Raw genomic sequence first — 13,734 nt, 5'->3', positions numbered from 1 at the left:
TAATATAAAAAAAACTCTGTGTCTTGAGAAAAAATTTTGAAATGTTTTTTTTAAGAGACACCAATTTTTAAATGGCCTTAAAGGTCTTAAGCTCTGTAAATTATAGAAATCTAACATTTTATGCATTGTGAAGGTAATAAATTAAAGTTTTTGTATATAATGTAAATTACTGCAATTATTAATATTTAGTGGTTAATTATAACCGGTATTTTAAAGAAATTTAAGCATCTAAATTTTTAAAGTAGTAATCTTTTGAGAAGATTTTTTAACAAAATAATTAAGGCTACCATACATCTCATTCTAGTTACCGTCTAATTACGTTAGATTAAACTATAACCTTCAAACAAAGAGTTAAATCTATAATTCAATGAATTAAAGCTTTATTATTGACAGGAAAGCATATTTTTTGAATATATCATAGCAGAATGTAGCAGATTAAAATGAGTCAAGCAAGTTCAGATTCTATCTGGAAATATAGTAATTGTGGTAGGCTTTCTTTGTATGTATTGCTGTAGTTCTTTTTGTTGTCTTTGATTGATTTCGTTTGTACACACTATCTTATACTAACTTGGAGTTAAGTTCGTACGAATTCAGTAGCCAAATGACACGTTCACCGTCTGATAGTGAGACTAAATGAATAACTACATAATAACTCGAATGACAGTTTCGCCGTCTGATTGTGTGACTATAATGTGCTATGTGAAATGACTATTTAGATTATATCTAGGGATACGCACTAGATAGTAGCTGACAAAATGTAAAGTTTAACCATCTATAAGCAAAGCGAAGACATGAACTAACTTATCATTAAATATACAGCAGTTTTAATTAATTATATTATTTACTGTAAGTTTAATATATTATGTTCATAATACAAAAAATTTTACTTGTCTCTCGTCGTTTACAGAGATAAAAATATTGCCATTTAAAAATTTGTTTGAAATACAAATTCTCAAAACCCCATTGGTCCATATCTTTTAAGAAAATAACTTAATAATTTTTTCTGGAGTGTTTTTGTTTAAAAAAACAAAACTTATAAAAAAATTTTAACCAAATCGAAGATGTTGGGGCCAAAAACTCTCTAACTTCTAAAAAATAAGTAGCCCAGTAAAAAGAATGTACAATGCCCTTCTGAAAGTTTATAACACATGTGTACTTGGCCAGAGTCTTGATAACAGATTTTATAATCAAACTCTTAGTAATATAAAAATTTTTCTTACAATTCGAAACACTAAGATTTGTTTAGTTAAAATGATGTGAATGTTGAACTTTCATTTTTTATTCTCCTCTTTTAGGACTTATATCAATTTTAACAGCATATACTTCATATAAAAATATTTATTTTCAGTTATATAGCAATTTATGTCCTATAAAACGTTTCTAACTCTTTATTATACAACCTTAAACTAATAATTTCAACATTTTTATTCGTAAGTTAAAAGATATTTTTACCTTTTGTATGAAAATGTTGACGTAGGAGCCGAACTTTAAGCACAATAAATGCACGTACTAATGTGACAGTTTATATGCTCATAACTCAGTTTTTATTACACTGCAAACTATTCAAAATTCATACAAATGTGCACCCATAAAAGCCATACCCATGGGACTGTGTATTATGTTCGAAGCGCAATTTGCAGTCTGCAGTCTGCAGTCTGCACTGGAAGGAACTGGAACTGGAAGGAATATGGTGTTTCCATTAATGCAGAGTTGCATTTATTTTCATCACAATTATAACAGTAATAGCAAAGACAGTGGGGGAAATGTATGTAATAATGACTTAAAACATATCTGTAAAAGTTTTCTAACACAATCAACTTCCTAATAATATTAACAACTTTTTATACTCGTACAATATACACTACAAAGCAATACCTCAAAACTTATCTAAGATTCCATTCCAAATGTCCCATAACTTCGCTAATGAACACTGATAGTATCAAATCTATTTTAATGTAAATCCAATTTCTTTTGGGGTGAATATATTTTTGTGGTTACTTGGAAAAAACATTCATTAGCAATCCTTATGATAAATCTTGAAACTATGGTTAACCAAATGTAAGCATTTATTTGTACAAATCAAATTCTGCTAACTAATAAAATATTAAGGGAATTGATTATTTTCTCATTTCGTTATTTATTGCTTTCACATCGAATCCTTTTGTTGAAAATTGTTTACTTCCTTCAGTATTATTACTATTATTGTTTTTATTTCAATGTGTTTTTTTTTTGTGTATATATTCAGGGTCTCAACACAAGAAAGCAATTAAGGATACTGCTATCGCACACTATTGATACCGGCAAATGAAAAGACAAACACACAGAGCCAAACACGCTCTGAAGCCGTATGGCAAAAACTCATTAATTTTGACCTTGAGTCCTTAATGTTCGGAGAGAATTGTGATTATTTTGTTGACACTAAAGTGGAAAGAAATATTGGGAGTCCTTCGCACTTGTGCGTATTTACAATAAATGCGAATTGAGTGAAGACGCAAATTAAAGCAACAATTTGTGGTTTATTAGAAATTAGTTGTTGATTTTACTGTTGTTTATTGTGTTTTTTTTGTTTTGTTTCATTTTCCTTCTGTTGTAATTATTTGTTTGTTAAACATGCAAAACAAGCAGAATATGTCAAAAGCGACAGGGATTTCATTTATAATTCCCGCAATTAGCACGAAATGGAACATTTATAAATGAATGCCGCAAAGTATGCTATGAAAATTATTTCTTTGCTTTTATTGCAAAATGTAAGCGGAAGTTGGCTGTCAAACTGAAATTGTCATGAGAAAAGAATATAAAAATAGCTAAAGATTATTAAAAAGTATTAAATGTGGCAATCTAAGTATTTATAATCAATTTTCCTGATTTATTATAAAGCCAGAATAAGTCATTTTAATTAATAATTTATAATTTTAAATAAATAAACAATTGAAATCTGCGTAATCATGTATTAGCAAAAAAGAATTATGTTTTTAGAAATAAAAACTTACATTTTATTAGTATATATTTTCTTTGTTCTTAAATTTAAAAAATTATTTAACACAAGAAGGGAAAAATTAGTGTTTTGAGGTGAACGTCTGAGTATATAAAAAACAGTCATTGTATATACCACAAGTTCATGATACTCCTTACAAAATCTGTATATTATTTATTTAATGTGTTATTATTATATTACAGGAAATGTTATTCCTTTTACAGGTTTAAGAATAAGAATAATCCACTACCTCGTAGGTACACCAGCTGTATTAATGGTATTAATGTTATTCCTTTTACAGGTTTAAGAATAAGAATAGTCCACTATCTCATAGGTACACCAGCTGTATTAATGGTAGTGTGTTTTTAAGTCCATACAGGAATTACTTTCTTTAATAAGTATGACAATAAAAAAACCAAATTGATAGTTACAAAAAAACTTAATTAATATTAAGTATTTAAATATTTTTATTTCATTTATATATTTTCTGACTTGTATCGTAATCTCGGAGTGTCAACAGTACAGAAAGAAATTCACACCAAAGTACACCAAGAAGGGCTTAGTTGCCATATAAATGCTGAAGCGAATTTATTAGCGTCAACTGAGCCAATAGGCCTTGCGATCTTTGGACTTAAATTATTGAAATGTACTAGACTTGTTTTAATACCGGATGAAATCGTTTAAATCTGGTTAAATTTAAATTGCTTGTTAGTTATCTAATAACTAATTGCTTTATGTTTGTTTTATTTATTGTTTTAAATCCATATACAATAAAACTAATTGCACTTAAAGCAAAAAAAAAAAACTAAGTATATGTATATATAAGTATATATATTATATATTTCATTATATATTATTTTTATAGGGATTTTTAAAATAAACTACAGTAAAGACTTTGATAACAGGATACTAAATGATAATACATCTTGATTTATTTTAAGCCAGCTAGTCTTCAGTTTTTATTCTTCTTAGAGAATACATTCCTTTAAAAGAATATTATTCTTTATTTAGCAAATATGTATGTCAACAACTTTATGTTAAGATGTGTAACACTACCCATCGGTGTTCGCTTAAAAGAGTTCTTACTTAACATTTGCTGTTGTTTGTTAATTTATAATTTCTAGTTGTGCTAATAACTTGTCAAACAGTGACTATAGTTATAGTACTATTTGTTTGAAAATAAACAGGTATATATTTTGCAATTCTAAATTGACAGTACCGTTTCAGTGGCATAGGTCAAACAGGACTATCATTTAAGTCATCATGTACTTAGTTTGAGATTTGCCATATTAATAAATGAACCTATTGAAAATATTTCACATCGAGTTTATTTTAATACTAAAATCGATTAGTCATTTGGTCAATAATAAAAAGCCATTATTGTCGTATAAGGTGCAGTGAAAATCCTCAATTCATTATGGAACGACCATAGTATTAATAAAAAGTATCTATATCGTGTGTCATTCAGTTTGTGAATATGACATACCCTCACTTTTTTCAAAAATGGTAAAGTAACAATGAAGTAACCTAAACCGTTAACTCGATTTGCTACAGCCGTATTACTACTTATTGTTTTAACGTAAAATTAAAGATATGGTTATTGAAGATATGTGGTTTAAACAGAATAGTGCCACCATTTACATTACATGCCCTGTTTTGGCTTTAATCACTGTAATTACACATTTTAGTGATGTAAATTGACCATCAAAGCAATGCGATTTTCATCACTGGGCTTGTAGTATGGCGTTAATTATTTTGCTTATATGTTTTGAAGTATCTTGACATACAACCATGAAGTAGCAAAGATACTGACAGTTGTGTGCGGTCAAATAATCGAAAATCAGCTCAATAGGTGGTACTACCGTGGAATATCGTGTGCATGATGTATAAATGATGTATTTTAAAATAATTTTTGACTACTACTATTACTTCAATTCTTGACTCTGAGTGGAAGACAGCGTCTTTCTTTTTCTCACTAATGCTATTAAGTTACGGTCATTTTTGTGTATTTTGACAAATTTTTCTATGTCTACAACTTGTCCAAATAAAATTAAATTTATGAGAATAAATTGAAGAATTTTCTACAACAAATACTTTAAATTGGACAAGAAGAATAAATTAAAGTATCAAATTCAAAACCAAAATCAATGTCTAGACATAGAAATGGCTTCAAGGTAACATCATCCTGTTATTAGTGTGTTTTATTCTTAAAATATTCATATTTGATTTTCAAATTTGATTTTATTTAATTCTCAATCTAAATTTTATGAATTCATATAATATGAATGGTTTCATCAAAGGTATGCAATTTGCAGTTTTATATGAAGCAACCTAAATCTATGTCGAATTCATATGCAAAATTTATTATAATTTTATTCACCATTATTTATTTTAAAATTGTTGTAACATAATTTCATAATATATTTATATTCCAAAAAAACATTTTTATATCCTCACAAAAATTTATTACAATGAATTCCAACTGTAATTTATATCTTTTGTTACAATCTGGAGTGTGGTAAACAACACAGAATACAGAAGCATTTAATTAAACATAATTAAAAACAAAACTTAATTAGTGTAAAAACTATTCACAGTTGTTATTCTATAACAATAGATCTTCTTGCACACACATACTACACCAATCTCCTCTTCCCCCCACCCAAACAAAGTACAGTAGTTATTTTCAACTTTAAATTTATTAAGCATTATATATCAAAGAGAAAAATTCTGCAAAAAACAATGAAGCAATTATTGTGTAAAAACTTAAGTGGAAATGCTTCTACGAAATAACATTTTTCCGGAAATATTCATAATAAAAACACTGTCACCGCAGGTCAAATAATTTCAGTTGATCCATTTTCTTCCCCACTTTAATGAAGAAATTTAATTTAAATCCAAATTAAGTGAACCACCGTTGGGGAAATACATTTTTTTCTTCCCCTCAACTTACGTTAAATCTCGTTAAATGCTGTGGACGACGATCAAAGACAACAATTTTTGCACATGAACTTATTGTCCTTTTCCTCCGGCATATGTACTCGTGTGTTTTTCTGTGTCTTTCGAAGAAGAAGAAAATGACTACAAGAAAATAACTATTTTCTCGCCAAAAGCGGAATACGAAAATAAAAACTACGAATCACACAGCAAACCATAAGCTGACAGTGGGTTGGTAAAAAGGGTTTCACTTGTGTGAACGTGTCCTTAACCACGTTATCAGTCGGTTGAGTGCGTGTTATTAGAAGGGATTTTGACACCAGCAGTTGGTTAATGGCGGTGAGGTCGATATGTGGTTGGATGACATTTCGGGCGAGGTTTTGATACGTGCAAACGTAACCCGAAGTGTTGATTAATGCAATTTGAATTAAATAATTTAAGGACTAAAGCGTTTTACAAATTATTTCATTACAGCTAAACTACAAAGCGGAAAGTAAGGATTTATTTTGTTGTTAAAGTGATAAGCGGCAATTGACAAACTGAGATGTGTGACGTCAGAAAAAGATTGTTATTTGTAGGAGAAAAATTTGTGTAAATAATAAATGTTAGGCAAAGGTTCTGACAACAAATTTTTTTTAGCTATATATACTTTACTATATACTTATGTTTAAATACGGATTAGTCGTTACTGGTGAGTTGATGTAGTTGCTTTCTTTGTCATTTTAATGGTGTTAATTTTTCTCGATTTCATAAATAAAAAAGGGAGTTCGTTTAAAATTTATAAAAAAAATTGTTATTAACAACCCCTATAAGACTTTTTTAGTTTCGATAATAGAAAAATACCTAATTTATAAAAATTCTTAAAAAAATTTCAGTATTATTAATCTTTTTTCTTCTTCATAAGACACTGGTTTTAAAATATCAGTGCAAGTAATCGGTATCATGTATAAATCGGTAAAATAATTTCTAATTATAGACTTTTAGCCTACATTTATAGGTCTACATATATATTGATATAAAAATCGCATAGGTATATAAAAGTTTATGTAAATTTAGTCTAGAGGTTAAAATCTATGCATTATTTGATTTTCATGCAAATTCGGCCTCTGTATGCGATGAATACAATTCTTAGATATTAGAAATGAAAAAAAAATTATAGTTTAGAGGTATCTATGCAGTGCTTAACCGATACAGGTCAAAAGGTGTCAAATATCTTAAAGACGATTTATCCAAACTATGTATTTAATGCTTTACGAAAACAATAATAGGAAAACATTAACGATTAGAAGGAAACTTCTTCTGCAAAATTCGAATTTCGAAAAAATATTATGTACGTTCTGCTCAAAAAGTACAGGACTTTGTTAACTACTCCTTAAGTAATAGACCTTTTTCAAAAAATTTTTTTTGTTTTTTGTTATGTTGGTATATGATATATGGTACAAATTTGAGCTCCATTTGTCAATTAGTTTGTTTACAGCAGCTGTTAATGTGAGACTACCTCAAGTGCATTTTGCGCTTTCTACTATGGAAAATTCAGTTGAACAATGAGTTTGTTTGAAATTTTGTGTTTGGAACGAAATTTCATGTATTGAAGCATTGAAAATGGTGCAGAAAACTTACGGTGACTCTTTTATGTCTCGAACACAGGCATACGAGTGGTATAAATCATTCAAAGAGGGTCGGGAAGTGATCGAAGATTTTCCTCGTTCTGGACGTCCATCAACATCAAATACCGAAGAAAACATGGCAAAAATCAAGAAAATTGTGCTGGAAGATCGTCGTATGACTGAAAGAAAGATTGCTCGTGACTTAAACATTTCAAATAGACTCGTTCACCACATTCTACATGATATATTGGGCATGAGACGCGTTGCAACTCGACTTGTGCCAAAACACCTTGATTTTTTTGCAAAAAAAATACTGAAAGAACCCATAACGTGAACCATTAGAAATATCCAGCCGTACTAAACTCATTTAAATTATCAGTTTATTTATAAATTTGTTAATCTTCTTCACGATCCTTCTCTTCCTATTTTTATGATGAAAAATAAAAAATAATTTAATGTCGTTAAGACAAGGTGTCTGTGTCTTCTCATCATACTTTTTATAGTAAGAAGGATTTGTTTCCCATACAATGGACCAACAATAATCTCCTATGTAATTAAACTTATAGGTGCAATGCTGATATAAAGGAAGTTTGTATGTGTGTATGTAAGTAATTATTATTCTCGCATTATATGAGAAACAACTTATTTCGCTCCAAGAAGGATAACTGGAACACACATGTACCAGAATGTGAAAATTAAATACAAAAATACATGAAATTTGGCATTGTTTTAATATAGAGATTTAGTTCTACTTTTAATACGTAACAAAAAATTTTCGATTGGAAATTTTTGCTATATCGTAGAAACACATATTTTGTGTAAATGTCGAAAATCCAATATTAGTTTTGAAATTTTCATTCAATTTTTTTTATTAATTTTTTTTAGATTTGTTGTAGTCTAAATTACTTTTAAAGTTAAAAAAATTGGAAAAAAATGTAAAATCAAAGATTTTAAAAATGTATAAAGCAAATACAAAAGCTAATATTACATGTACTACATCAAATAAAGTACTTAAGTACCGTCGCCATTATGTACATTATAATATTTCTACTACTTTCAGTTTTTATTTGATGTTTAATACTTTTACTACTTCAAAAAAAATTTCGGGAAAAAGTTTACAGAAAAAGATGCGGAGCGTATATGAAGAGTTGTTGCGGAAAAACCCAAAATATCGTGTATTTAGGAATAAAAAAAAAATTTTGTGGACCTTACAAGAAGTTCATCTTAATTTTTGAGCCAATAAAAAATTTTACTGTAGAATCAGCTGATCTCGTCTTTAGAAAAAATGATATGTAAACTAGTGTTATCATTAAGTTTAAATAAGGAAATTAAAAAAGATTTTCATTTTCTTTTTTTTTTTCTATCATTATATATCGAACATGAAAAGAATAATACATATTGCTTTCAAAAATAAGTAAACAGTGGACAAGATTTTTGAGAATAATAATACAATTTTTTTATTTATGCTACTCCTTAATTTCATTTATATACCTACAGTTTCACACAGTTTATGATATCACTAGAAATATTCAGCGGCAAAATCTCGGACCTAGAATTCGAGCAAAAAATCAATTTTAAGTCGGTTTTCGTTTTTAGGTGCTTCCATTTTTACAATACTGTTTTCCCATAAAAATAGTGAAAAAATATGGTTCCCCTGAAAGTTCTATTATTAATCAATCTTTCTGCTTTTCTTAGAAACACATGCATGAATGAAAGCTTTTCTTATATAAACCGTCATAGTAGCCTCTTCCCTCAGGTTCTATGTAATAATTTTTGGGTGCATATATTTAAGTTATGTCGGCAATTTATTCGATAAATAAAAATACGTAAAACTCTTTTTCAAAAACAAATTCGGTAAAATAAATTTTCTGATAAATTGTTGTTGGTTGTTGTATGAAATCGTGCGAAAACAGCCTGTGGCGCAAAGGTTGAAAGTTATTTACAAAAGCGCTGTTGGATAATAATAAATATTTAATAAAGTATTTTGTTAAAAAAAAAGAAATATTCAACAAATACATTTTCTACATTTAAAGTGGTATTTAAAATATTTTCGCAACATAAAGTGCGAAAATGTTTTTAAATAAAGAGCAAATTGCATCATGCTGACATTTATGTAGGAAATAACTATATAAAACCATTCAAAAGTACGGTTTTTAATTTTGCAGTTTTCAAAAACAAGTTCTTAAAAAATAAATACATAACTGAAACAGCATGAGTTGGCTTGAATGTAGTGATGAGGCAATAATAATCGGTAATATTCTATTTATTTGCAATAATTGCATTATATTATTAATGAGATTTTTCGTTATAACACACGGTTGCTATTAAAAGTTATTGTAAACTTTTATCTATATCTTTTTACTAATATTATCTTTATTTATTTAACATCAATGACAAAGAAATGTAAGCACTCGTTTTAAGAACATTGATTTTTTTTTTATTAATGAATCTGTTAAATGCAATGTCACTCATACGCAACGTGCGCTCAAGTTTAATAGCACAAGCTCGTTAACATAATAATAACCTTCACTTTTGCTTTATTTTTGTGTTTACTTTTATCATTAAATATGCTGAAAGGGAATAATAAATAGGAAAAGTACACGGATCAGCATAAAAACTTTTTTGCTAAGGATTTGGAAAGCTTTTGTTTTAGTCCGAGGAACACACTTTTGTGTTACGGTGCATATATATGCTATATAGCTGAGACCATAATTTGAACTTTATTGAAATCCATCAAAACTTTGATGTATGATTAAATACAAACACAGTTACGTCACTTATACAAAAAGAGTTTCATAACAAATTTTTTATGTTTATAAACACTCAACCAACCAACAAACTTTCGTAAGAATAAAAAGATTATAATAGCAAAAAGATTAAATAGACACCAAAGGCAAATACAAAAGAAGTCACCAAGAAAATATGAAAATATGAAAAAGATGCATTAAATAAACAAAAGCTAAAATTATCTACTTTTAATGGCTACATTTTTGCTACTTAAACCAAACGCGATGACTTCTTCAGCTTTCTCATTATTAACTATATAACTATATATACACACACATACAAAAATATCGAAGCACACTGACATACAGGCGAATATAAAAGACTGTCATAAATTGCAACTTTGTAAATAAGTCCTTAGCTGTCATGGGCGAAACTGTTTTGAACTAAAACAAAAAGGATAACAAAACCAAAACCACACAAATTAAGCATAACATAATGACCATAAATGTCGGTTAAGAAATAGTAAAAGCAAGCAAAAGAAAATAAAAATAAAATGTGGAGTGGATGGAGAACATAAAATTGGCTTTTATTGCTTGTAACATGCATACACCGCACAACACTGCGTATGAGTAACATAAACAAAGCCATTAAGTCTGATGTGTGCTGTGTGTTGTAAGCCATTAGCAGTTTGGGTGTTTGTGTGTGTATGTAAATGTGTGTGCACCGAGTAATTATATTGACTGATGTCTTCTTGTGGTTAACATATATTTTGCGTAATAAACATTTATGAAACAATTAACTTGAAACCTTTTTATCAACAAATTTTGTTTTGCCCACAAAATTTAATAAAAAAATATAATTTTAATTATATTTTATATTACATACTAAAATATTGAAGTCATCTTTAAAATCTTTAACATTGGTTATAAGTTTTATAAGTATTGAACTATTATATATTGGGTAAAATTGAGTAAACATTTTTTTCCATCAATTATTAGTGATTGTTGCATTTGTTGAATATTATTGGCCACTTTCATATACATTTTTACAGCAATTTATTTCAAAGTTTTAAAAAAATGTAATGATAAATCCAAAACAGAAATAAAATATTAATAGTTTTGTGAGATATTTTTCAAAATTTCATTTAACTGAAATAAAGTGCAAATAAGCAATATGTGAGGTACAGCGTGAATTAAAATTTTAAAATAATGGTATTTGTAAAATTTAGGTTTTTTAACAAAATTTCATGATCTATTTATATCAAAAATAAAGAATTGAAATTGTTCATGTACATTTAAAAAAATATTTTTTTAAATTGAAAGTTAATATTTGTAATTAAATTTGAACAATTTTAATCAATTATAACATCTACATCTATTATTGTAATGTGGTTATTTAAATATTGAACTAAAATGTAAATTCTCAAATTCCCATGAGTCGGTATCTTTGTAACTTGAAAATTTTTTTACGTGACACAGATATTTTTTAAAAAAAGAAGTTCATAAAAGAAAAATTTACCGAAATCAGAGGTGATGAATTCAAACATCGTTATGCTTGTAAAAGAATGACCCATATCCATATACCTTGGGAGTTGTAGAAATATTTCTAGCCGCAAAAATGGGAAGGGATGTTCGTTCAATTATAACAAAGTTTAAGGGGTTAAGGGATGTCAGTATATAAATTATATTGATTTATTACTGTGCTTTAATTTGTTTTCAATTATACATTTGCAATAAATATAATAATTTTATTTTGTTTATTTTTTATTTTGCTTTTATTATTTTCAAAGTTGTCTATGTCTCTGTTCACACAACTTCTTTGGAATATACACAAAGATATTATGTCTATTATACTATTTATTATGACTATTATATCTTGATGTAAATGATACCCAAATGAGATAAATTATATTTAACATACTTACTATGCGGAAAGAAGGGGTGCGAAAATGTGTGAAGGGAGATATAAATAACAAAAATTTGCATTATGTAGTATTTTAGAACTCCTTTCCCGCAGAAATCGTTAAGCATTATAATTAATCAGAAAGATTTAATTTTAAATTGCTTCCATTATTGAACTGTAGATATCAGGAAACTGAAACTTTTTTATATAAGAATAGCAAATCATTTTTCTTTTCTGTAAAAATTAATTATGTTTTTTAAAATAGTCTTCTTCTGTCTATAACATATATGTGGTCTATATTTAGACCTCATACTATCATCATTCTTAATATTGAGTGCAAGATTTAGATTATTGATTGATATGTATATCAAGGTGACTTTTACGTCCACAAACATTTCGTGTTTACCGATAAATGGAGTTTATTGAAAAGCCCAAATTTGTACTTTGCGAAATTAGTAAACCAAACTAATGTATTTATTTACAAATATATTACATTTAAGTGCACATTGTACATGATGATTTTACTAAGAAAAGGATTTGTACCATTTATTGAGAAGATTAAAACAACAATCGCTTGTCAGGAAGAGAATAGTCAATTTTAATCTAGAAATTTAGTTATTACAATTGATTCTCACTTCGATCGATCTATCATCAAGAAATTTAAGTCAATAGCAGGAAAAATGATAATAAAATCGATATATGAGCGTTCACGTCATAATCAGTAACTGCAGATTGACTACAAGCAGTTTGAAGTCGTTTACATAATTTTTGTAATATAAATATAATAATTATTATTAATGTAATCATTTTTATTTTATTTATAAAATAATCTTTACTTATAAAAGGTGTAGAAATGACTAAACCTGTAGCCGTAGAATTGCACTATCTTCTTCTAAACTGTGTGACAGAAAACGGAGAGATTTCAATAGAAAAAACCAACGAAATAAAGAACTTGGTGAACTGCTAAATATAAATTTGCCAAAATAATATATTTTTAACTATGTAGGTTGGCTTCAAAAAGCAGAGTTTGATAACTAGATGTATGATAAGAAATATATTTATATGTAATTTGCACAGAATAGAATGTCGAGACTTAAACCAACAAAAACCTAATTTCTCTTCCAAAACTGTACTCGTCTTTATGTGTAAAATAAATCAGTGTATATTTATTAACAATTTCAAGCATCCTATACTTGTCAACTAAAACCAATCTTAATTTCATAAGTAATAGCTTATTTTAATAAAATAATTGTATTTAAAATCTAACTAATGTTCATTAACAATAGTACATGAAACAAATGCTCTCTTTAACATCTTCACTAAACTCATTTAATCTACCAAAAATTAATGTTGACTTCGTATTTATTGCATTGAGTCTCTTCCTAAATACAAAGCACAATAAATAAAGAGTTGTGTATTTACTCAGTGAGAAGGTCTGGGGCTGCTGCTAAGATTAAAGTGAACTAAACAAATATAAACAAAACATGTTGTGCTGCTGTTAATGCTTTAAGGCAAATATTTCTGACGCCAGTTCACGTATTTCCCACTCAGCTAAGAGACAACCTTCAGTAAGTAGTGCGAGGCATA

The 13,734-nt window shown here is 27.8% G+C and overlaps 2 protein-coding genes across 2 annotated transcripts in view; one reads left to right on the top strand and one right to left on the bottom strand.

Annotated features, from left to right (window-relative positions):
* Positions 1 to 13,734, bottom strand: part of LOC119669593 — a 59,597-nt gene that overhangs the window by 42,280 nt on the left and 3,583 nt on the right. The gene's annotated exons all lie outside the window — the stretch shown is intronic.
* On the top strand, positions 7,514 to 7,852 carry LOC119685032 (protein GVQW3-like). Its single transcript, XM_038099219.1, has one exon. The coding sequence runs from the start codon at positions 7,514 to 7,516 to the stop codon at positions 7,850 to 7,852; it is 339 nt and encodes a 112-aa protein (XP_037955147.1).

Source organism: Teleopsis dalmanni, chromosome 1 (genome assembly GCF_002237135.1).
Source record: "Teleopsis dalmanni isolate 2A chromosome 1, ASM223713v2, whole genome shotgun sequence".
NCBI classification, from domain to species: domain Eukaryota; kingdom Metazoa; phylum Arthropoda; class Insecta; order Diptera; family Diopsidae; genus Teleopsis; species Teleopsis dalmanni.
This window is presented reverse-complemented; position numbering and strand designations above follow the sequence as displayed.

What these genes read in the sequence shown, in the direction of transcription:
- LOC119685032 (XM_038099219.1), top strand. Translation starts at nt 7,514, where the DNA reads ATGGTGCAGAAAACTTACGGTGACTCTTTTATGTCTCGAACACAGGCA.